Genomic DNA, 25319 nt, shown 5'->3' on the forward strand with positions numbered 1-25319 from the left:
AGTCCTACCCTCCCCTTTCCTGTATTAGTACAAGTGTTTGCACGGCTCTTTGGTGAAACAGGTTAAACCAGTCTGATCAAGGCCAAAACTAATCCAGGAAAATCTCATGAAACAGCACAGAGGACGGTGCTCCCCAAATATGAGCACAGATGATTCATTTTCTAGTTCTGCAGCAAACTTAGTTGTAGGTTTCCAGTTTCTCTCAGATAAAAATTAATATTTATTTAGCCCCACAATGAAAATAGCTTAAGAAGACTAATTAAAATGGCACTTTCTTGAAACACAAAAACAACAAGCAGAAAACGCAATTCCTTTTCTCTTTTATTGATACTGCCAATGTGACTACCTTTATGCAGGCAGATTGCTTTCCTACATTAAACACTTTTTTATTAACTTGGAAGTAAGATTTTGCCCTCTATACCTCCTAAGGTTATCCAATTAACACACAGTTATACTTTTAAGAAGTTTCCACATTTTCTCTTTACTATTTTTTTTCAGATCTGTGTAAAGATTACTTGGCAAGAATACATGCATATGACGTTAAATGGAGACCAATCCACCACTAAAAGGTAATGCACATGAAACATAATACAGTACTTCGACATTATTTCAAATAAATACCCACATACAAATGTAGTTATTTTAAATGCAACAATATTTCTTATGAATCAATATGGTAACAGAAGATGGAAATAAAAGTCCCCACATCTAGGAATAATAATGCTTTTTTCCAGCAAACAGAAATCTTTTCCCCACTGTCAATATTATTTCAATTTGTACTTTTTTTGAGGAGTGGGAAGGCTCCCCCCCAACAAGTACCAATTTAATCATTCATGTGAGCCTCAACAAACAGTAGAGAAATAGGTACAGCTTGTTGATGCACTTCTCCATTTCTGTTTCCTGAAATTACAATGATTAGATACAACATGCAAGAGAAGATATCAACGTTTTGTTGTTCACATTTGCAAACAATACTATGGTTAACTGCACCCACCACCATACAAAGCTAATATAACATCAATATTCCTTATATGTTTTCTGTACTGTTACCACAAATGTGTTAATACATCTTGCTCATTTGTTCACCATGAGTCCATTTGGTTCCCAAAGTGTATTCGGGTTTGTTTAGGTTTGTGGTTTTTTTCTCTATACCCCTGAATTTGCAAGGATTTGCATGATGAAATATCATTGACTAACAGAATTTTTTACAATTACTTGAATATATAATCTCTATAGTAAGACTACCCATTAAAAATGTGCGAAAGGGGAGTTCACTTTGCACTTATTGCTCCATGTCTTTAATAAATTCCAAAACAGCCATTCCATTTCTTCTAAGTTACAGGACTTAGACTAAGCTACTCTAAGAGTCTCCCTTAAAATGATTAAAGGCACTACTGGCAATAATTAATGACAGAAAGGCGCTGATATATAACACCCTATCATTGACAACTTTAGAATTTTTCTTTCTAAATGTACCATAATTTGGCACAATAAAATGAAAAAGTAACAAAACAATTCCAATTTGGAATTTAACTGGTATAGTTGTATAAAATTCTGTTAATCAATAATACTTCAACTTCCTAAAACCCAGGAAATCTGGAATTTATAGGTAATACTACTTATTTAATATTTTTCAAGTGCCTATTACTGTTTTAACCAGAGCAAAGTCAAGTTTTCTTCTTGTTACATTGAACTATTCCTAAGAATAATAATACAATATGAAAAAAACCCCAGAATTTGAATACCCTGGATTTCTTAATGAACATGGCAGTTAAGAAAAAAAAAAAAAAATCAGTAATTTAAACATATAAAGCTTAACATTTTATAATAATAAAAAAAGCTGCTGAAGCACAGCACACAGTTTAGCAGAGCTCCTGGTTTTTTTGTTGAAACTCTCTTCTAATCACAATCTAGAGCCCCCCCCCAATCTCTGCCACATGCTGATGTAGAATTCAAAAATCACAAGCCCGAATTGGAGAGAGACTATGAGCACAAACCACTGCATTTATATAAACTCTTCTACATAAGGAATTAACGAAGCTAAAGAAAAATATCAAAATATCAAAAGTGCACAGGTTTAACAATCAGATAAAAAATGAGCATCTGCAATGAGATAAGAAATTCCCCCAACCGAACATTTCTAGTAGATCATAAACTAATATGGTGATCGTTACATTTGAAGTAGGTTTCTTCAGCACTTGTAAGTTTTCTTACTGCAGCAGCACTTACAGGTAAAGCTTGTTTGTTTTATAGCTTCAGACATAAAAGGAAAGTTTCAGGTAGTATATAGGAAAAGGTGTTTTCAAAAGTTAGGATCAGGTCAGTGGTTTCCATTCTTTGTGCAATGGGCTACCACTTTTAACCATAATGAAAGAGGTTAAGAAATGCTGTTGCACTGTTGGAAAGGCCTTCTCCAGGGACTACTCTACAGCTGAAAAATGGAAAAATAAAATAGCATTAGGAAAAAAAAAACCCGCAAAAAACCAGTGCTTATTTCTCAATTAAAGAACTGAAAACTTAAAACAACGTGCTGCAAAAGCATGTTAGTTGGTTGACGGTGTCTGTTAGCTTACTGGGACAGAAGCAGCCATTTTAGCTCAGACATGCTTCCCAAGCCGATGAAACAATGCTTTATGGGGCTAGCCTGGAAGCAATAGCTTTGCAGAAAGAAGGTTTCTTACAAGTACTGAGTAAAGCTTTGCTGTTCAAGCACAAGTTAATGGCAATCAATGTGCAAGAAACATTTTCAGTGAAGCTTTAGGTTCTCCAGAAACATGCAGGTCAGTATATCATGCAGGCCAATGCAGAGAGTATCATTCAGAGGAAGAGCCTGCTTGCAGAGGTAGGTGACGGCTTAAGGAATTTTCCATGCTTTATCCCAACCCATTGAAAGTGATATGAAAGACTTACAGCAAATGTATGTTTCAAGAAATTGTTAATCAAGAATTACAAGACTCAATCTTAAATATTATCTAAAAATACAAACAGCAGGATCAAGTCACCTTACCACCATTCCTCATTTCTTTTTATAACAGGTGCTACAAGAACTTAAGCCATAACCTTGACAAGCTCAAATAGCAGTCAGGTTGGCTTTTTTGTTTTTTAAAGATTCACAGAAATGAATGAAGATGGAAATGACTACTAAGACTACTGGGCTAATAGCAAAATTGTTCATACTTGGAACTGAAAGCGTAAGCCAAGACTGATAGTAATAGTCACTGTCTGGTAACATTGAAATCTTTACAGAATGTTCCCATTAATTTGAAAAAAACCTAACAATGCATTCAATTAGTTTCTCCAATTTACCTTTTTGCCATCAGTATTTTGCAAAAATACTGCCATTAGAGACATGGAAGCAGTGAATACTGTATTAAAGCTCCCTACCATAGTAGCAAAATTGTAACTGTTTCTATTGGAGCAGAGAAAGTTAGCACTCAAATGCCTGCTTTTACGAAGTATTTATTAATTATATTTAATGCAGGAATGAGAAGAATAAAGGCCTTTTGGAAGATTGTGCAGCAAAGAAGAGACAAGCAGGATTGAAAATTGTTAAAAGATGTCTCGCTTCTAAAATATCAAACCTGCTATTTAGCAATATTAAAGCTCAAATTCAGGAGAATTCAGTGTTTTCTAAAAAAAGTAATAATAGATGCACAGGGCCTAATTTCTAAAGCCAGAATTGCTATTTGTTTAAACTTCTCAAGCAGTAATGTTTGAGCAACATACTAGACTTAAATCACTTGGGGTTTTTTTCCTCCTCTCAATATTAGTAAATGCAATTCTGGCACTGGATTGTGGCATTCTGATGTTTCCCAGCTTTGTAGCAAGGTTTCTACAATTTCATTTGTTTAAAGTCTCACTGTATGAATTTAGAAGTCTGTCTTTCCCCGCCCCCCTGCTATAATATCTGGGAAGCCAAAATCCCATGTGGTTTCCCCTCACTGGGAAAACAAGCTGTGCTCCTTATTACCTTATGTTAGTACTGTGATATCCCCTGACTACTTATAGGCAGAGCGGCAATGCACAGGAAGCAAGCTGCTGATCATCTATAAGAAATGGTAGTGAGATGAGGCAGTACCACACCAGGAATATTAGAATGGCTTTATAAAACATCACCATCAAGCAGACAACTGTGCAGTCTCGCATTGCTTTTAGTAATACTATAGGCATACAAAATCATTTGAAGGAGTACAAAATGAACAGGGCTTTACATTAAAATAAAATTTGAGGCTAGGCACTTTAAAACTCTGGTTTAAAGAAAAAAGTGTGCCTTGTTGTGCTCCACAAATTTTCCACAATTTTAGAAGCAACATTTTCAATCTTTTTCTCTTACGTAGGCACCAATTATGAAGTACACTTTTATATTATCAAACATACTGTAATTAAGTGGCTAAAAAGGCCCCTTAAAAGTTCAATAGCAGACAAAGGTTTATTTGTTTTTAAAGATTAATATGTATACTAAGCTACTTCATAAATAATTATTAGCAGGATGATCTGGTTCAATTTCCTGTGCCTATAATGTAGAGCCCTGTGAAACATGTGCTTGCATAAGGAATGCAATATCTTTTGTGTATGTAAAAAAAAGATCAGAGCTCTGAAATACTATCCTATTTAGGTTAATACTGAAAGCTGAGAAAAACTGTTTTGTGACTGACAATACTAGACCACAGTCACATTAATTCGACACATATACGTTGTGTGGCTACAGTAATATATAAAACAGATTCTTTCCAAAGTGTTATGCTTGCAAGGAGCAACATGAGACCACAAAGATCCTTTCAGGACATGACACTTTTCCACAGCATAACTTCTTAAAGTGGAACTGTCTACCAGGTAGGATCCCAATTCTTAAAAGTTTAAGTTTTACATCAGATGGAGTAAATATTGCATAATTTTAATAGAAATGTGCAAGTTTCTTCTGGTTAACCCTCTGAAGAGAGGGAAGCAGAGTGTAAATAGCGTACCCTACCAAGTTTTTTTCTAGGTTTTATAGCCTGTAAAAGCCTTAGGACTTTGGTCAGTGGTGATACGACAGCAAGTTCTTAATATCTGCCACAATAGGCAAATTACGTTTGGCTCCAGTTTCAAAATGCTCTGCATTTTCAAGACATACCTCTAATTTTAACATTTGCTTTTCACCACTTCTTAAGCCACAATAACAAGGAAGGTTTTCTGTTTGTTCCTGCCTGTGAAAGCATGTATTGAAGTATGCTGCAACCCTGGAGAAAGGATCACATTTGCGCTATACAAACTACAATTAGTAGCACCAGATGTCCTATATCAGGTGTACTCTTTTAACACTTACCATTAACAGCAAAACCCATACATGTTAATTGTGGAAAAAGCTAATTCCTTTCCACTATTAACTTGTTAACAGCATCCCCATACTTATGAATTAGTTACAGTTAAGACCACCATAATACAATTTGTATTACTTGGTTCGACAACATACTAGTACAAGTCAACTCACTGCGACATTAGATAGTGGGGATTTACGCTGACAGTTACAGCATAAAATAAGATGCATAATATGATTTTTCTACACACCTGTCCTAGTCACAATAGATTTTATACTTCTCACTACAAAAAACCTGGTTGTTAAGGACAGATCCTTCAGACCTGTCTCCGCAGGACCGAATATGACTTACACTAGGGTTACTGCTCTTGGCTTTGGAAGCAGATTTTGTGCGCACCCTTTTGGACTGCTCATGGTCTAGCTCCAAATGTTCCAGGCGCTGGGTCAGTGCCAATTTCTGCTGGATAGCCATCCGAAGCAAGGAGTTCAGAGTCTTCTTCTCATCCTCAGCTGCTGCAAGCTGCCGCTGCATTTCATCCAGCTGTGTGACATATTCGTCACATCTGCAATGAAATACATCAATCTTTAGCAATCCTGTTTCCACCTACAAAACATGAATCCCTTGTGTCCGGCTGATATTAGCAGAGTGATAGTTTTGCTGTTGCTTGCATACACACTCTTTTAAACAGGAACTTCAACCAAACCTGTAGAAAATCACAATTACTTTTCACTGGGGTTCTTACAATCCCACACTTGGCACTTCTGTTCATGCCTTTCATGATGTAGTACAATTAACAGCATCCTTAGATAATGAAAGTACAGAGCCTGATATAGAAGTACTCATATCTAAAGATTAGTAAGATGCCCTTCCATAGTGAGCAGACACAATGCAGTCAAATTACTTTCATCTCTCCTTACACAGAGACCACAACAGTTCTAAGCTTCAGGCTGGAAAGGGAGCCTGAGGGGAATAGTAGGACTGCTGTAAAATGACCGTTACTAAAACGGCTACTAATACCTTTTGATGAGCACCTGAACTTTGTAGCTTGTTACTTTACACATGGAGTCCAAATAACAAATTTCCACTGGTGACTGAACAGCATTGTTAAACACAAGCATCTTTCATAGTTCTACTTTAACCTACTCCGATTCCTGCTATAAAAATTCTATAAGTAGTGCTGTATTACTGTTTTCTCTATAACAAGTGGCCTTTATATAATTGTTTTCACTATCAAAATTAATTTTAAAACAATTAAACAAAGGAAGCAAGTGTTACTGGGAATGCTGGGGGGGAAGCTGTATGAATGCCTGCAAGCTGTTTCATCTACAATCATTTTCACCAAGCTTGGAAGCTACTTAACTTGCACAGTGCATCACGAGCAATCTAAAAAATGAATGTCTTTACATGTAGATGCATATTTACTGCACATAGAAGACCAATTATGTGTTGGGTAGAAAAATAAATATTCATAGGTACCAGCTGGAATTTACAATGGCCACATCTGTAAAATACAACTTCCTCATAAACGCAAAAATATCAGCAGAGAAGTTCCTTTTAACATTGAAATAGAAAAGCCCCTGACTTTAAGCAACATTTATTATCATTAAGTAATATAAAGCAGACTGGGGGAAAAAAACCCCACCACAAAACAAAACTGCATTCATATGCAGATTCATCAGCTGTGCTTATACTATCAAATCCTAAATTCTGCTTTCTCTGACTTCAAATAGCAGGATTAGGCCTATATTCCTAGTTATTTTTGCTTGGGAAGAAAAAAAGGGAAAGGAAAAATAGAATTTTATTTTTGAATACATATGGAGATTAAACAATAATCCAGAAATATTCATATAAAACCTGCATGAACTACAACTGCAATGTAGCTTAGCATACCAGAAGGTTTTGAGTTTAGGGCCACTGTGTGAGCAGGAATCTATCCTCTCAAATCTCTGTGCATCCTGCTCTTGTGTTCATCGCAGTCTCTCTCATACTGTGGGGCATAGGGGAAAACCAGCGTGTGAGGCATTTCTCTTTTTTAAAAAAAAACAAAACCAGGAACCTTAAACTTGCTAGAAGCCTAGCACCTGCCCTTTTCTCTTCATAGCTAGGCAACCTTACAAGGCAAAACCAATCCATACACCTCAGTGAGGGCCAGATCTTACCCAATTTACCATTAGCACTAGAGAAGAACAGACTGAAATGGCCCTCGGAAGACTGAAAAGATGAAAATGAATTTTGCAGGTGTAACAGTCCTCCCCTCCTATGGAAGATGGCACCAGCTCCAAAATGAGGGCATGGCTAGAGAAATTAATAGCTCACAGCATCATTGCTAACCGTGAGCCCTGTTGCTCTAGATTGTCAGAGATGTATTTTCTTCACTTGTGGGGGTGGGAGCAAGGCACAGACTAGGCAAGGCAAGATTACTGTGAGGCCTGAGAGCTATGGGGTTTCCCTCCAGTTTTCAAACACACTCATGACATTTGAGGTGAAAAGCGCAAGTCTGGTTACATCACAACTTACCTTTCTGCTTTCTTTTCTACCTATGGCCAATTCCTTCAAAGCTCCACTACGGCAAACCAAGGGAATGTCCAGAAAGTGTTACCAATTCCTTTGAGGAATGCAATGTGATTGCTTCAGAAAATATGATCTGGCACTAGAGTGATCTCTCCCATTACCCTCGTTTCATTCTCAGTATTACCCTCCCAAGAGATTTGGGCAAGGTGAAATTATGGGGAGGTTTTTTCCCCCCTTTCCCAGCTCCCTTCTTGTGAAACAAAATGTATCTACTTTTGTAGAGAACAGGAATTTAATTTAGACCCCAAATTTTCAGCTCAGTGAAGCAGTGTCAAGATTGCTGCAGTTTGTCTACTCATTTGACTTCCACCAGAGAGGTGCTAATCAATGTCAGCCAAGGCAAAAGTGGCAGATTTCTCCCCTGTCCCATTTAGAAAAAAAAATAGATGATGAAAACAAAACCGTTGCAGTAAAGCAGAGTAGGGACTTCCCACATGGTCTTGCTGATGTCCCTTAATCCTCTTCTCTAAACCTTTCTGGTATTACTCAAATGCCTCTGATCAAACACAGTCAGTTGTGCCAAATCTGATAGCTGACTGGTAACACAGACAAATACTTGTCAGAGTCTAGAAGGCAGTAAAGTCATTTGCGTGTGAGCCAAGTTATAATTAAAGCCACGACTTTGACTCCAAAAGGTTATTGTAGCAAGTCATTATCTCATCAAGCGTTCTGTTAGCACAAAGCTTTTAAACATCAAGTAACTGTCCTTAGAAATTACAAGGCATTCGCTATTTCAAATATCTAAATTAGCGCGCTTTTTTCCCCCCATAAAACTCTATGCAAGGAGTTTTTCCTTCCTTTCCAACAAAAAGGAAGTGTTATCAGTAGCACACATGCAGTTGCAGTTTCTACTGTACCTAATAACTGTTCTCTCATATATAGGAGAGGACTGGAGAGAGGCAGGAGTGTTAACTACTATGACTAGACACAGTCATGCATCCTGAAGCTGTTTTCCTGATCTTTACATCAAATGAAATTATATAGCCTCAAAACCAAACCTTCTCCTGGTGCAAGCATGGTAGTCCAGAGTCAGAGGAACACTACACTATGCAAAATACAGCAATTGTTCACTTGAACAGAACAAGTGAGGGTTGAAAAGTTTCGTAGCAGTGGATGTAGTCGTTGTGTGCTCAGGTGGACTGGGATCTGCCCTACTTCCTTCCTTCCTGCTGTTCACTGACTCCCAATTTAATTTTCTCAAAAAAAAAAAAAAAAGTTAGCCTTCCTAAGCATGTAAGATGACACAGCCCCTAGCACTACTTTAGCTTAATGCAAAGCTAGTAGGAGTAGCCATGGCAGCATAGTTTTGTGGTATGTGTATTTGTGTTTTCACTGCTTTGAGGATAAAACAATAAAAGATCCTTCCCTCTTACAATTTCATTTGCCATGTGCTGAGCTACTTCCCAGCTGTACATTCAATACAAAAATCATCAGAAGGTCAGAACAGAAAATGTCTTTGTTTTAAGAACACCTTTGAAAGAAAATAATTGAGCTTTCATGCTTTAAAGAATATGAAATTAGCATAAGCCTGTTGTACATGTACACATTCACAGTTTTAAGTGGATAGTGAACAGAAGGCTTTGATGTTCCCTATTGTCTTATGACTGGTAATTAACAATAACAAAAAAGGAGCTTAAGGAAACATCAACTAGATTTTTAAAAACAACACCAGCTAAAACAAACATCGACACAGAGGAAATAAATATCCTGAATGTTAAATGTAAAAATGAGAAATAAAAACTAAATCCTCTTGAACACTACCTGAAGCCAAATTATTGAAAAATATAACAATGGGTCATCTCATTTTCAAAAGCTGCATACCGCTACTTCCCACAAATGCCAGTTGTACCTTATTTCTACATACCATTTTATTTAAGCTTTAGCATGTACTATATTTAATAACATTTATAGCTAAATTTACTATTGAATCAAGATCTGTTCCAGAAAAAAAGTGGTGTAACCAAATGCACCTGGGTATAATTATACTTCTTCCCCCTCCTCTGCAATCAATATGAGGACCATATGACAACTTCCAAGAAAGCAAGACAGATGTGACTGAAGAAGGCCTTTTGAGAGAAGCATCAACTACTTTAACTTCTACCTCAAGAGATTAAATTGTCAACCTACATAAGAAATTAAAACACGGAGGATTAAAATCACAATTTTTTGGCTTTATGAAAAACTGGGAAACATATTAGCAGAGAAGCAGTTAAAATGACATCTAAATGAGCATTGCCTGCATTCAGCTATAAGGGATATTAGCCACCTGCTATTTCAAACTGAATCTTTACATTAGAAATTAAGATTAAAGACTGAATTTTAACACCTTCCCCCCACCTCCCCCTTACCTCAACCCCTGGTGAAAACCAGCTCATCTGCAGACAATGCAACGATTTTTTATTACCAAAGGAGGAACATAGGGAAGAAGATTATAGCAGTAATAAAGCTACTGAATCTCCTTTCACAAGGTGGCCTTCCACTCTGCGTTGTGTGGCAAATGCGGATGAACCCCACCATGTACTGCAGAGCTGTGCTCCTCAGCACCAAAGTAAGATTTAGAGCCAGTCTATACACAATTTGGATTTTTAAGTGGAAGAACACAGAAGGTTGTTACTAGGGTGTCCTGGTTTCAGCTGGAATAGAGTTAATTTTATTCCTAGTAGCTGGTACAGTGTTGTTTTAGATTCAGTAGGAGAAGAATGTTGATAACACTGATGTTTTTAGTTGTTGCTAAGTAGTGTTTAGACTAAGTCAAGGATTTTTCAGCTTCGCATGCCCAGCCAGCAAGAAGGGAGGGGACACAGCCAGGGCAGCTGACCCAAACTGGCCAAAGGGGTATTCTACACCATGTGATGTCATGCCCAGTACACAAACTGGGGGGAGTGGGGCTGGGGGGTGAGGATTGCTGCTCAGGAACTAACTGGGCATCGGTCAGCAAGTGGTGAGCAATTGCACTGTTCATCACTTGTTTTGTACATTCCAATTCTTTTATTATTAATAGTATTATTAATACTATTATTATTATTAGTTTGTTCCTTTCTGTTCTGTTAAACTGCTCTTATCTCAACCCATGAGTTTTACCTTTTTTTCCTGATTCTCTCCCCCATCCCACTGGGTGGGAGGGGGAAGTGAGTGAGCGGCTGCGTGGTGCTTAGTTGCTGGCTGGGGTTAAACCACAACATAGGGATTGATAGCAGAAAACAGGCACACCTTCAGAAACTAGATCATAACTATTATCGCACCCAATCTGTCTGAGCTGGTCTCTTCTGAAAGAGCTCACACTGGATAGAGTTTGGCATATCCATAAAACCAAACACATTTGTTTTTTAAAAAGTTGTTGAAGCAGAAGTATTAAAAAGCTTAACCCCACATAAGCATGCTCCAGGCAGGTGAGTTTGCCACGTGTGCTAGTCCAAGTGCAGCCGCACCAGAACTCACACAGACCTGACTGCAGGACCAAGGCCCTCTGCTAGGTCAGCATCTTTTAGACATTTTTAGGAAGTATACAAAGCCCATCTCTTGCCTTGGTTTGCACACCTGTAAATTGTGCAGATTCAAACTCCAGTAATGTGTTCTTCAAGAATCCCTGAAGAACAAAATAAAGCACAAATCCTGAAGACAGCAGAAGAAAGAACACCCCAGATTTAGGCAGTTCAGGATTACAGGTAAGCAAGCTCAAGGGAATATCTATGGAAACCTTAGCCAACTGCTAATCCACAATTACTTCCTCAATACCTTGCACTGAAACTCATCTGAATTGTACATTTGAAAGGAGTAAATGCTGTGGCCTTTATTTGTATAAATCATTGTGATTTTCACTAAGAATGGAGAATAGTTTATAACCAGCTACAGTTTTCCAGAATGTTCATAATCAGCCATGTGTAATCACTGTCCATTAGTAAAAGCTATTAAAGAAAGTAATCAGACCACAAATCTCTCTTGTAGTTTGAAACATATGGGAAGAATTATCTCCTGCACTGAAAGGGAACAATCAGCCCCACACTGCTGGACACTGCAGCTCTTCTAAATTTCCACCGATAAAAACTCTCAATAAGAGATCATAAACTTTTATGGCAAATTCCATCCTCCTAGAATTCAAAAGAAAACTCCTTTCTTTTTTATATTTAAAGGTTTAAGTTAACAATCCTATGCCACTAGATTAGCAGTAAATTTAAAGCTATTGCACAGGCAGGACATTTTTCCCAGTTCTTCACTGAAGAGGGTAGCAAGGGGTGGAGGATCTAATCCTAAATTCTCCACCCCTCTCTACCCTATACCACCGAAGCTGTGCACATGCTTTGTTTTTTTTACAGACTATGAGCACTGACACTTCCTATTAATTGCCAAATGAAACCAAGACTTGCCTATCTAAAATGCTATGGATACAACCAACTGCTGCTGCAGTAGTCTGCCATGTAAGGTACTTTAAAGTAACCCACTTTCCATTTTGATTAGAAACAAAAGGACGGACAAGCTACACAACAAGAGCCGGCATTGTCTTTACTCTGACTATTTCTACAGCACCACTATTACATCACAGGATCACCTCCTGTGTTTTACTCTCCTTAACAGTAGGCATTCAAAAAAGAAGCACCACGGCACACAGGAATTAGTGATGTGGACCCAGCTGCTTTGAAAAATATCTGGGAGAAGAGTGCCAACTCATTGTAGCAACCCAGGTCCAGGGTCTATCTACAAGGGGTACCTTCACCAAGGTTGAGTCTCAATATATCCAGCATTACTTGTAGTAGACATTTTAATTGCCAGACACATTTAGAGTCTAGAGCAGGCACATCAGTGTTATAAACATGACTATGTGCAAGACATCACTCATGGTTTTTTGTAGCATGTCTGTGAAACAGTCGAATGCCTTTGTCCTGCCTGGATGTCTCCTTGCGTTCACATGGGTGCTGGCGGCCCAGACATTTTTCTCTCCAGACATCATTCATCACCTCTAGATCTAGCACCAGGAATAGGAGGCAAATGCTGTTACTCCTGTCTGGGAATCCCATTCTGGAAATTTTCAAAGTCATATTTTCTGTGTCTGGCTCCTCTAAGTATTTATCCTATGGGTATTTTTTAGAGAAATTGAATACTTTTACTGTGTGGAGTCCAGTATGAAGACCCTTTAGCTATAATTCTCAATCCTGTGAGGACTCCACTGTTGTCTGCATGAATTTAAACTCCTTTATATTCTGCAGGCCTTTCATGTCCATGAACACAAGAATATTTTCCCAAATGCTTTGGATACTTGGAAAACTGACAGAGCTTGTATGATTCTGAACTGATGTATGTATTCATTTGAAACACCTCTTCTCCTTTAATGAAGAACAGCTAGCTGCTAGATTCTTGTGTGTAATCATGGATTTGTTTCTTCATCACAAGCACCATCTTGTAATTTTAATCTCATGTTACATGCTGTCAGTCTTTCCAGTATGTTCTAACACTTGCCACTTGTCCCCTTGCTGACTTGTTGCAGAGTTTGTCTCCCCCTTCATTTACAGTTTATGAAACACTGGAACATGGGGATAGCGATTAATTACATCTAGGCACATTTGTTCTCTACTTTTCAAAGCCTTCTGCTTCTGCTGGACTTTATTACCATTCTATCTTTGTTTTATAGGGATGAGAAATGTCTGCTCTCTTACTATCCTCGCTTGCTCTCAGGCTCTGGAAAAGAAACACAAAATACAGGAACAACAAAGTTGAGAAACCTCTGTCTTTAATCAGAGGAGTGAAGATGTATCCTAAGTAACATCTCAGAGCCAGCTTAAGTTTATCAGGGTTTAGTAGGAGAAATGCAACTTCATATGAATATAATTTTTCAGTTTTGTTGCCCGACCTCGAGCAAATAAGCCAGCTTTACTCCATCTACTGCAAGAGTTTGGCTATAATCTTGTCACACGGGAGGTATTTCTAGAGAGAAGAGATTATGGCGTCCTCCCATGAGTGCAGGTAGTACTTAACATGCAAGTTAAAGAGACAAGAAACTTGCAGGCTATATCAAAAGACATGAAAACAGCAGAAAAATAACACAGGGAAGAGAAAGGTGAAAAACCATGTTGTACTTTCATTGTGTATGGTTTCTGCTATATTCTACATTTAGTAGAATTTTTGGAAGGATGCTTACTCAAATTCTAGCAAATCAAACTCAAGGAAAAGATCAGCATAACAAATAAATAAATAATGTAAATAACCTTTGCTTTTTAAAATGCAAAATTGTGTTTAAACTGCCTTCTTGTCCAATCCATGACAAGCTTTTCTCAGTGCATTCTCTTCTTGGCCCTGAAGTGATGGCCATACTGGCCTCCTGTTCTTCATCTAACTGTCCTTTAAGGACTTTAACCTTAATTGCTAGTTGATGAATCTGTGTACCTGTGCTTCATTATCACTTGCAGTGTCTTCTGGAAATTGCAGATTCAGAGGTGTTCCCTAAACAACTAGCAGAAACATACAGTCTTCCCACTCCCTCCTTCCTTACTGAAAATTCAAGCTAAACAAGCCTCAGGCTTAAATTTCAAGCTGGATTTCTCTCATCTGTTTTGATACAGTTTTTTTTTCCCCCTATAATCAATTTTAAGAAACCTATGCTCTAATGTGCTTGCAAGTTTGAATGACAAATTGCTTACAGGCAATCTAGAAACATATCTTGACCTACAAGACAAGGAAACTGTGCTTCACTCCCACCCCAAATCATTAGAAAAACAGCACATACTCACTTCAAGTTCCCTCGAAGTACTCGGGAGAAGCTCTTTGTGTAGGAAAGAGAGGAATCAGTCTTTCTTCTGACAATATTTTAGAAGATGAATTAATTTATCTCAAATTTACTACCACCCACACACACACACTTAAGTGGCAATTTATATTGTTCTGTATTAAAAAAAATCTTCCAATTTTCTTAACCTACTAAGTGAGAGTTACCAAAAAATTTAACCCTACCATAAAATATTTTTGGAGGTTAAATATTTTTGCCAGGAAAAGACAGCAGCAGCTTGTGGCTCTGTGCTCCCTATGCACTACTTTGAAGTGACCTGAATACCACCAGTGGTATCTACCTCTAGTCTGGGAACTCCTGTTCTCACTCACTGCTTCTTCCTTACTTGGTGCTGTTAACATAGGGCATTGGTCACATTAAACTCAATAAATACTCAACAAATACTTTGAAAGCAGCCCCTTGATTCATATATACTTGAACAAAGACTTGAGTGAAATGAGTTAACTGCAAATGTGTGCTCTTTATACTTTTTTTGGTCATAGAGATGTAATTAAAAATCAGAGCAGTTCAAACTCTTGAGAGTAAACACTGTATTTTAAAGACTTATTCTGCCTTTTGGAAATTTCCATTGAAGTTTTTATTTGAAAACAAGTTAGTTATTAGTTTATACTGTCTGAAGTAAAAATTCCAAATGAGTGACTTGTGTGAAGCCATATTTTCTTTTGCCAATTTGCAAGGATTTATTCTTTAAAATGCAGAACATACCAGGTATGTATGTAGTACAATAATACCCAGGTATTATTGTAGTTCAATGTTGCAAGTGTATTGTAAAAGTGACTGCTTTCTTTGCAATGTTCACTCTCATGTGCATACAATATACTATTTTAAATTCCTAAGTAAATACATTCATAACTCTCTCAAAACAGTAACCACTGTAGTGCATTTTGTATGATGAATTTTGAGAAAGATTATTTTGGGAAATATTCTTTCAAACAGCTGCTCCAGATAGCAGGTAAAGTATAGAAGCCAGATGGTATCCATAAAGAGAAAGTACCACCACTTCACATCTTGTAATAAAGCTGAAGGCTGCACCCTAATGAACATTTACTGCATCATTGTCAGGCCTTGTTTATTTACATTTTGCAGAACCCAAACTGGCTGTTAGCAAGTGCAAACCTACTTGACAAAGTAAAACAAAAAAGATATTCAGCTTCTGTTCGGATTTTAAATGGAGAATTGATTGCATCTTTTTTTTCTGGTGAAGACAGTTTACTAATGAAGCATCAAAACGTTTGATTGTAATACAGTGATACGTAAATACCTATTACAGTCTAATTGAGCAGATAAATTCCATTTTCAGCTCTACAGGGCAGATTTTAATCTGGCTTCTAGTGCTTTCAGTCTGTTTGTACATACAAGAGGGATAAATGTGTTGATTAAGGAAATCTGGACTTAAACAGGGCAGCTATTGCATGTACATCTATAGTACATTATGCGTATCTTGATTTATTCCTTTGTATGACAGTTTAATTTTAGGAGTACAGTGTTGTCTAGAGTGCTGCAGCAGTCCCTCAGTACTGGAAGCTGTTAATCTGCATTTTGCAACCCTTCCTTTGTCTCCAGGCTGAGGTCCTATTGTATTTTCATCACTTATTAAAAATAGCTGGTAGTATTGCCAAATTAGTGGGATTAACCTACTTAAAAAGGAAATTAGGTCAGTTACTATATTCATGCCCAGCCTTCAACTCTCATGTATTGTTACAGCTCTCTTGCATCCTACAAAATGGGTGTCTTCCTGTGGAAAATACTTATCTGTGTGCAGCAATCTGCTTCATCCCACACTCAATATAACACTGAAACAAACATGGTGGGATAAAGGCCCCATCACTTGTTATTAGTCTCTGCTGATACAAACCTCTTGGCCAGAGAAGAAACACGACTTACTGTAGACTGTTAAGAGGTGCTCCACTAGCAGGTTGTTTGCGACGCTGTCAAATACTTCTGATATTTGAAACATACCTAAAAATCAGACTCCAAAACAGTTTTTGAGGTTATCTTCACCAAAGCACCTAGGAACATCCCTTCCACACCTACCTTACCTGAAACAGAGACTTAGATGAAACAACCACTGACAGAGGAATGCACTCGGCCAACCACCAAACTACTAATCCTCTCTGACCAGAGATCAGGGAGGGAAGGGGTGACAGTACCCTACCTGCAGTAATAGGTCTTGATAGCTATTGTGGCATCTGAAACACTGGGCACACTGGGAGAAAGAAGCAATTCTTCATGCTCTGTGCAACTGCCACTGTCTCAGGCTAGGTGCAAAATGCCAGGCCCAGCTGCTTATCTACCATGCAACGATCAGGAATGCAAGCGCTCACAAGACGAAAGGCTCAGCGGACCACATGTCCACTCACTCCATCCTCAGCTTTCTGAGTCCTCCTTTGCTCTTGGCCCTTTATTTTTTTCACTACAGTTACTACTTAAAGCGTAAGTTCAGAAATGACAATTGTTCATTTAGGCAGGGACATCTGTTGTGCATCCCCAAACAGAGCTCACTCCTGCCTCTAATCACCCACAACTCCCTGTGAGAGCTCCAGGATAGAGCTCTTAAGTCAGTTGCTTTCAGAAAAACTTTCTTCTGCCTCCAATTTCCCCATGCCAAGGAATCCTCATTATTGTCTTCCCAGGAAAAGGACAAGATTGACCTCTAGCTAATACACCAAGAGAAAGGCAGAGAGAGAATTACCCCTCTGGCATTTCTCTGACAATTCTTCCTCTCCCAGACCAGTTCACAGTCACTCTCTCACATTCACACTGAGGCAGGAAAATCAACGTCTAGGGAAAACATACTGCAGTTACATGTAACTTAGCTAGGTCTCTGCATCTAGGAAAAATAACTGAAAGTTAACAGTATGCTTCTCCTCTTTCCTCTCAGCTTCAAGCTGATCTACAACTAACAAAGAGATTGCAATTTCTGCATATTAATTACACCCCAGGAAAGGAGAGAGAGGAAAGAAAGTAGGACAAATCCAGACTGTACAGGGCATTCCTTTCTCTAGCATAATGAGCTGCCACAATTCAACCCTTAGCATTCCTTGGTATCCATTTCTTCTTTCCATGCTTACCCACATGCATAGATATTGCTGAGAAAAGCTGAATCACCAGGAAGTCTAAGATTACTCAAGGAACATGAAAGCTGCTGCAGAACCACCCCCACAAAAGACCATACAGAAAAGCCTCAGGAATCCTCATAAGCACCCTCGTGATTCCTTACTATGGTGCTTTTTAGCACATGACAGAAAGAAAACCTTTTCTGTTTTGGTGGTTGGTTTTTTTTGGGGGGGTGGTGGTGGTGGTGGTGTTTTTTTGTTTGGTTGGGTTTTTTTTAGTGTCCAGAGAAGGCAGAGAACGAAGCAGCATACAGCACATACAGACTCTCCCATACCCTTGGGTTAACTTAAAAGAAGTATCTAGGTTACATTAAATAGCATCCTTTACAGTCTCTCTTCTCCATCTTCATTAGGCAATGCATGGAATACGCAGGCAAATGAACATTGCCAGGGGAGTCCCTGTGAATCCCACTGAGCTGGGACTGACAACTTTTAGATATAGATTTTTCTTTTCCTGTTTTCCAGGATCATCTCCACACAGGAGCCAACTGAATGTTCCTTAGCTGTGAAGAAGATCTGGATTTTGTTAACATGATGTTGTTGCCTCAACATTCCCCAAAAGAAATGTGCAGACTTAAAGAAGTCAATGACAGTAGCAGTAAGCAACATGCAGATCAAAATAGCATTTATCACTTCTACAGCACGTGACATGTCAGCAGGTATTTTTTGTCTGTTAACGCCACAAAGCACAACTAAGAAGCAGAAGCAAGTTCCAAAGACATATGCAACCCAATCAGCTCACACAGGTAAATGGAATGACAGAGATGCCAACTGCAGGATGGACAACCTAAGAATAACAAGATGTTTGCAACATCTTTACTTTTTTCTGGATCATTACAGTTCAAGCAGAGTCACATTTTCATTGCATAATAAATGGTCATTTTGCATTGTTAAATGTCACTCCTCCTTAGAGTTAATGGCTTCAAGAACCAGGGATAATCTTGCACCCAAATTAAATAAATACCTCCACAACAACTTCTTGTTTTGTAGCAATATACTATATCCCTGGCATTTTCCTCATCAGTCAGAACCTAACGCAGACAAACACTGTAAGCAATGAACTTGGAAAAAGGCACCCCACCCTGCCACTCTCAGCATGGGTGGGTGGGCAGGATGTTCAGCTCTTCCCCCACACAAGCAAGGAATGACATTTTGCAGAGTTTATATTCTCTTTACCTTGTAGCAAACATTGCTCTCAGGGAAGAGAAGGTAGCAGCATCTTCTTTCAAAGCCTTCAGCTCATTTCGCAGCTTCATCATTGTCTCCGTAACCATAGCTTTCTCATTTTCATACTTGCTTTTTAAGTTGGCAAGGGCTACCTCTGCAGTCTATTGTTTACCAAGAAGAACAGAAATGTACTAGTTAATGGAACTCTTCACAAAGCAGCTAGCTAATACATTTCTAATCACTATTTGCATAATGAAATATTTACTTTGTACTGGAATGTTAAACTTCTGGTCAACTTTTCTTGTACAGCATAAATTTAATTTTTGAACACTGGAAACAGATTGAACATATGGGTCTCCTACTCCTATTAAGCATGCAGTAGCATCTAGGAAGTTACAGAATATACATTTAGTGACACCTATCTCCAATTAGTAAAAGAAATTAAACTTTACATACTTCAACACAAAGAACAAAATAGTCTATCAGCATTTTGCCTTACATTTTGGGACAGCTTTATTAAAATGTGCAAAAGAAAACTGAAAGTATCTATATATTTCTTAAACAACACTATACTTTTTTCTTTTTGAAGACAGCTTCAATTTGCACTATTTTAACTGTAGAAGAGACAATGAAGCATGTCACATGGTGTCTTAATGATGGTTATTTTCATCTACTGCACTGCTAATGTGTATCAAATGGCACAGCCCAATCCCCAAAGACTAATTTTACCTTTCACCCCTGTTATTTTGACCATGTTCTTATGTCACATCCTCATCCTGGAAGGCTTTCTTTTATTTTGCAATTTGAGAGAGAACAGTACTTAAGTTTATGAACTCTTTTAAGGGTTAACTACTAGAATTCTTTCAAGTAAAAAATAAGATTTACCTCTTCATTTTAGGTGTGTTACATTAAATCCAATCTAATCTAATTCAGACAGGCAGTAGATTGAAGCTACCTTAAACTTAATAAAATCTCATGAGTACGTGACAAGTAAAAATTTGTTAAAGCCCCAGCGCTCAGCTTTACGGCAGGACAGCTGTATGCTTCTAATTAAACAGACTGCTTCAGCCTTGTACCAAACAAATATCAACAACAAAAGCCCCACTGAGTTGAGGGTATGGCAGTATGACCTCAAAGATAAATTCTCTTGTATTTATGACCTAATTCTCAGATACTATAACATTCACGTCTATAACACCTGGTTACCTGTTTGTTGGCCTTCAGCACAGTTCTCAGAGTTGCTATCTGTTCTCTCTTGGTGCTTAGCAGGGACTTCAACTTCAGGATTTCTTCCATGAGAGCTTCCTTGTCTTTATCCACCACTGGCCCAAGTTCTTGAGTGGCAACACGCTGCCTGGACAACTCAGTTGTTCTGTCCACAGCAGCTTGCAGGTGTTTGATCTGATCCCTAATTATAGCGATCAAGTTGTAAATGTTCATCGGTTCCTTCCGAGGATCTGACACAGGAGATGGCAGAGATGACACTGGAGATGGGCTGCTGTCGCCGCTTCCATTCTCTGCCTTTCCTAGCTCTATAGTTAACAACCCTTTAGAAAGAAGAATGGGAGACCTTCTTCCCTTGGTCTCTGGACTACTGCGTCCACCTTTACCTTCCTTGTAGTAATCTAGCATCACTCTGTTTGGAGTTTCATTGTTGCACATACAGACATGGTGGTATAAATTGGCCAACTCTTCGCTGAAGGTGACTAGTTCATCTTGGGCAACACTGAGGCTGCCCTGTGTTTCTCCGGCAACATCACTGACTTTCTTCAGCTCCTTCTCCAGTCTGGCCACCTGTTCTCTGTCATGCCTACTGGATTTTTCTAGTGAGGTAATCTTTTCAGTGAGAGCTTGGCTCTCAGTCTCATACCTGCTCTTCTCTTCCTCATACTTAGACTCACATTCTTTGTATTTGGCCTTAAGATTTTTGAGCTCTTCTTTTAGGTCAGTAATCTCTGCCACAGCCACTTTGTACTTGCACTCCAGGATCTCTGGCCCATTGATGTCAACCTCATAGTAGTCTCCATCTTCATGGCTGTCTCGGTCCTTCTCATTGTCAAGGGCAGACTGACGTTCCTTGCTGACCTGGAGCTTCTTCATTGCGTTCAGGTTTTCTGTGAGCCTGCCAACTTTCTCATGCTGCTCTGAGAGGGCCCCCCGTGTATTTTCCAGCTGCTTCTGAGATTCCTGTAGTGTTGTTAACAAGTTCACCTTTTCTCTTTCCATCTGAAATGCATGAACACAGACATCTACTTAAAGGGAACTGCATCACTTAAATGGTTTTGTTGTAAGAGACAGAAACTTAGCCAAGGTCCATATGGCTGCAGAAATCTGATCACTTGCACATTATGGAAAAGACTATTTAATTCATTCTAAAACTATCTCAAGCACAGTGTTCCTTGCCAATTCTTTCTCATTTCCACTTCAAAATGCACATTTTTACACATTTCTTCCATAGCTGATGTTCTCATTGTGAAAACATCCTTTCAGCTGAAGATAAGTTAATCGTTACTGTTATCTTGCAAATTATCAAGTAAATATTAGAAAACATGCAGCTAGTCTATGGTGGAAGCTTGGAGCTTCATGAGAGACTCAGAAATACCAAAACTTTTAAAGTTTCTCCTCTGAAAGTTCTTATTTTGAAAAAATCCAGCAATTTTTTCCACAAAGGCTTTTTCTTCTAAAACACTTAAAAAAAACTTGACAAAATAACTTTAAAATGTTTCCAGGCAACACAAATATGTACCTTGTTTCGAACTCTCCAACCTCCCAATAGTACAAATATAACACAGAAATACTTGGTACTGATTAAAACTTCATGTTCTTTGAACTAATTACAGAAAATAGTTATGGTGTACCAAACTCCTTTTGATGAAGATGACTGGAGTACTATCAATTTTTGAACAAAATACTATATTTCTCGCTAGTGACATACTGACAAACATTTAACATCCTCAAATTTTAAATCAATCAGAGCCTTTACAAATATAGTTCATATTGTATGGTGGCCATGTGAGATATTGAAAAGACTGAAATTACAACCCAAATAAACTCTAGCAGCTATTTGGAAGTACATGTTGTTTAGAAAACCCATTTACCTGTACAAGCTGTTGTTTCAGCTTCTGGATTTCAGAAATGTTTAATTCACTCAGAAGATCTGAAACCAGACTTGGGGCTGGAGGGAAGCTTTCATTTTTCTTGGGCGTTGATGTACTATTCTTGCCATTGCTGAGTTTGCTGAGGCAGTTCTGTTCAAATCCATTCATGATTTCATCATTATTGGGCTCTGTGGCTTCATCGCTGAACTTCAGTCCATCCAAAGAGATGTTCAGGTGGCTGTTGTACATGGAGTCATTGATGTTCATGTAGTGAGAGAGCTCCTTACGAAGATTGTTCTTCTGCTCCCGCTCTGTCTTCAGCGTCTCTAAGGCCTCCTCAAGCTGGCGTTCGGAGATCTCCTTCAGCCGTATGGCATCTTCTAGCTGGCTGTTGAGAAATTCTGTTTCCTCTTCAAGCCTTTTGATTTCATGTTTCAGGCCTTCAAACTCCACCTGGAGATATACAAATAGAAGGGAAAAAAAAAATCCCTAATGAAAATGTCTGCCTGCAAGGCACCAAGTAATTTTACTTTTAAGTATTTGATTTCACTAAATACGTTGAGAACAGAATAATTTTTTTTTTCAGTTCTGGAGTCTAGTTTTGGCACTATGACTGTAAACATTGCTTACATAATTTACCTTGACAGAGACCATGGAATAAAACTTCTACACAAAATGTCAAATTAGCTGATCTATTCTAGCTTAAGACAGGTGAGAGATACAGTGTGTGATACAGAGCATCACAAAACAGGCTTTCCTAGCACATTATGCAAACTCTTTCTCTGTTTGATTAACAAATTCCTTGGCCAACCTTCACACAAATTCAAGCTCAACATTTCCAAAACCCAGCATTACAAAGCTATGCTTCTGACACTCTGCTGCACTGCTGTTAGAATATTCCACTGGGCTTAAAACTGTTGGGATGCACCTAGCAATCAAACTCTGCTTTTATACATTCAGAATAAAATGTTTTATCATTTCTGTCATCATTATTTCAGCACATCTTGAGAAAGCTACAATTCAGACTCTACACTTCAGACCCATAGTGCTGCTACATGAAATTTGATGGCATGCTATAAGTTTTTAGCTGTAAAATTGCCTTTTTTTTAAACCTCTCTTGCACTGAAATTACAAACACCAATGATTAGTGTAAAATTTTTAATCCCTTGGGGAAAAAACAAAGTCTAAAGAATACTTTTTCCTTACCTTGAAAGAAAGGAAAACATACCACATGATATATGACCCTATTTATTTTTGCCAACTGCTAAAGGAATTTTAGATGCCAATATACACCAGTTTGGTAGTGCTGAACCACACCTGATTTAAAAACCAGGAACCAATCATGTTAATTCAGTTCTGCAAGTTAAGCCTGGAAAAACTTGATGGCTTCTTCTAGTTATGTCAGTAGATAATTAAAGCTTAATAAAATTCATCAAGTAGGATTAGGACAAGGTAGAAAATTAAATAATCCATTGCCATGAAAAGAATTAGCTCTTGGTTCTATATACGTCCACTGAGCTCAAATATTTAAGATTACAGTCTATTTTCAAGGGTTCCAGAATACACACACAGTAGACAATAATTACTAGCAACTGACAAGATAGCATCTGAGGTTAAATTCAGCTCAGCCCAGAATGACAGCATTCTTGAATATCATTATTTTGGAATGTGAACATTGAGCTTGGAACTTTCACTTGCTTCTCTGAATACAATGAATGAGACGAAGAAAGGTAAAAACCAAAAGTAACCAACTACATTGGTTGGATTTTAACAGATCACTATCTCATCTAGAGCATAATAGCCCCTCCATCCCTACCGCATGATGTCAGGGCACCCAAACCAGCGTAATTAGACCAAATATATTCAGGTGAGAGCAGGTCCAAGCTGGAACCCCATTTTGGGCACATTAGTGAGGCCAAAGTGATAAACATTGCCATAGAGTTTCACCTGGAGATAAATGAAATACATTCAATATCCCAAACACCTCACTTGGTAGGGCAGCTTTCATTCAGAACACTGAAGGAGTTCTGAAGCAAATCCTAATATGCTTTTGCTATGTGCTCACTATCACAGATGGTATTAACACTGCTGTTTTCTTCAAGAGCTTTTATTTCAGGAATATTAAACCATTTTCTCAACTGAACCTTGAGTTTTATTTATACAGTGAAACTGACAGGTACCTGAAGAATAAAAATAGCAAGCCCCCAAGTGACAGATAGATGAAGATAAGTGAACTGTGCCAAAGACCACATCTAATCTAATTACCTCTGCAAATGATAACTCAGGGAAATTGAGTTGTTCCAAAAATGCATTTTCTAAAATTCTGAAAATTGCTGGAAGTGTGCAATTAAACATGACTTTTCAGATGAGCAGTCACACAGGTCTGACAGTATAGAGCAACTATACCACTAATACATGTTTAATGAAAGTAGCTAGAAGAGAGGAGGACTACAGAACTGGAGAGATAATGTAAGCACTAATTAACAATAAAAATACATGTTCAGAAATACATCCAGTTACAGATACCGTAGAAGAGGATGGATGGATGGAGAGTATTGCAAAGACATTGAAAAACTAGTGTAGCAACAAGACTAAACCAAATAACAAAGCAGACTGGTAGAGAATTTACTTCCATCAAAGAGACAGAACACAGTAGAAGGACTTGGAGGTCAAAGTAGAAGCAATAAAGTCTTATGACTGTATAAACAGAGTCAGAAAGAACTTAAACATTTTGGGACAACTCTTGGTACTAAAAGATAGAGTTTATAGTCTCAAAAGCAGAACAAACATAGAAAAGAAGTGGTTGGATGTTCAAATGAGACAGAACCATGCTGTAATGCAGGAATTAGCTGGTCCTACCAAAGCAATGCTCACTATTTTGAAAAACTTGCCTGATTTTGCTTGAGGACAGACACTTGTTTCTGGAGACAGATGTTTTCCTCTTCAAGCTCAGTGTAGTCTTGCAGCAAACGCGCTTCTCGGAATTTATATTCCTTAATATCATCTCGCAGACGGGCCCTTTGGATCTCCACATTCTGATTGACCTGGAAAAAATAAACAAACCCCAAAGCAATGGTGATTTGGTCAGCTACAATTAAGTTTTGGAATTTTATCTTTCCTTACATACACTAATCAATTAGATTATATTCAAACAAACTCTTCCCCTCTGCCCCCCTGAATGAAATTACAGAAAACCAAGTCATTTACACAATAATTAGATCTTGTTTTCTTGCTTCTCTTACAAATTCTCACCCTTGACTCAAAGAAAATTTCATGAACAAGAAGGGAAAGCAGC

General features: G+C 38.1%; 1 protein-coding gene across 3 annotated transcripts in view; it reads right to left on the reverse strand.

Annotated features, from left to right (window-relative positions):
- Positions 1–308: 308 nt before the first annotated feature.
- The window catches only part of BICD2 (BICD cargo adaptor 2), a 98407-nt gene continuing 73396 nt past the window's right edge, over positions 309–25319 (reverse strand). Inside the window, exons 3-8 of one of the 3 annotated variants that reach the window (XM_075053609.1) lie at positions 24916–25068; positions 22025–22477; positions 20133–21152; positions 18936–19087; positions 5694–5859; positions 309–2431 (exon numbers count right to left, since the gene is read on the reverse strand). In XM_075053609.1, the coding sequence (XP_074909710.1) occupies positions 2426–2431; positions 5694–5859; positions 18936–19087; positions 20133–21152; positions 22025–22477; positions 24916–25068 (1950 nt within the window). In that variant the 3' untranslated portion in view covers positions 309–2425. Of the gene's footprint in view, positions 5860–18935; positions 19088–20132; positions 21153–22024; positions 22478–24915; positions 25069–25319 lie in introns of all 3 variants that reach the window. The other 2 variants (XM_075053608.1, XM_075053606.1) reach the window with 2 other exon arrangements.

The sequence above is a fragment of the Buteo buteo genome, chromosome 21 (genome assembly GCF_964188355.1).
Source record: "Buteo buteo chromosome 21, bButBut1.hap1.1, whole genome shotgun sequence".
Lineage (NCBI taxonomy): Eukaryota > Metazoa > Chordata > Aves > Accipitriformes > Accipitridae > Buteo > Buteo buteo.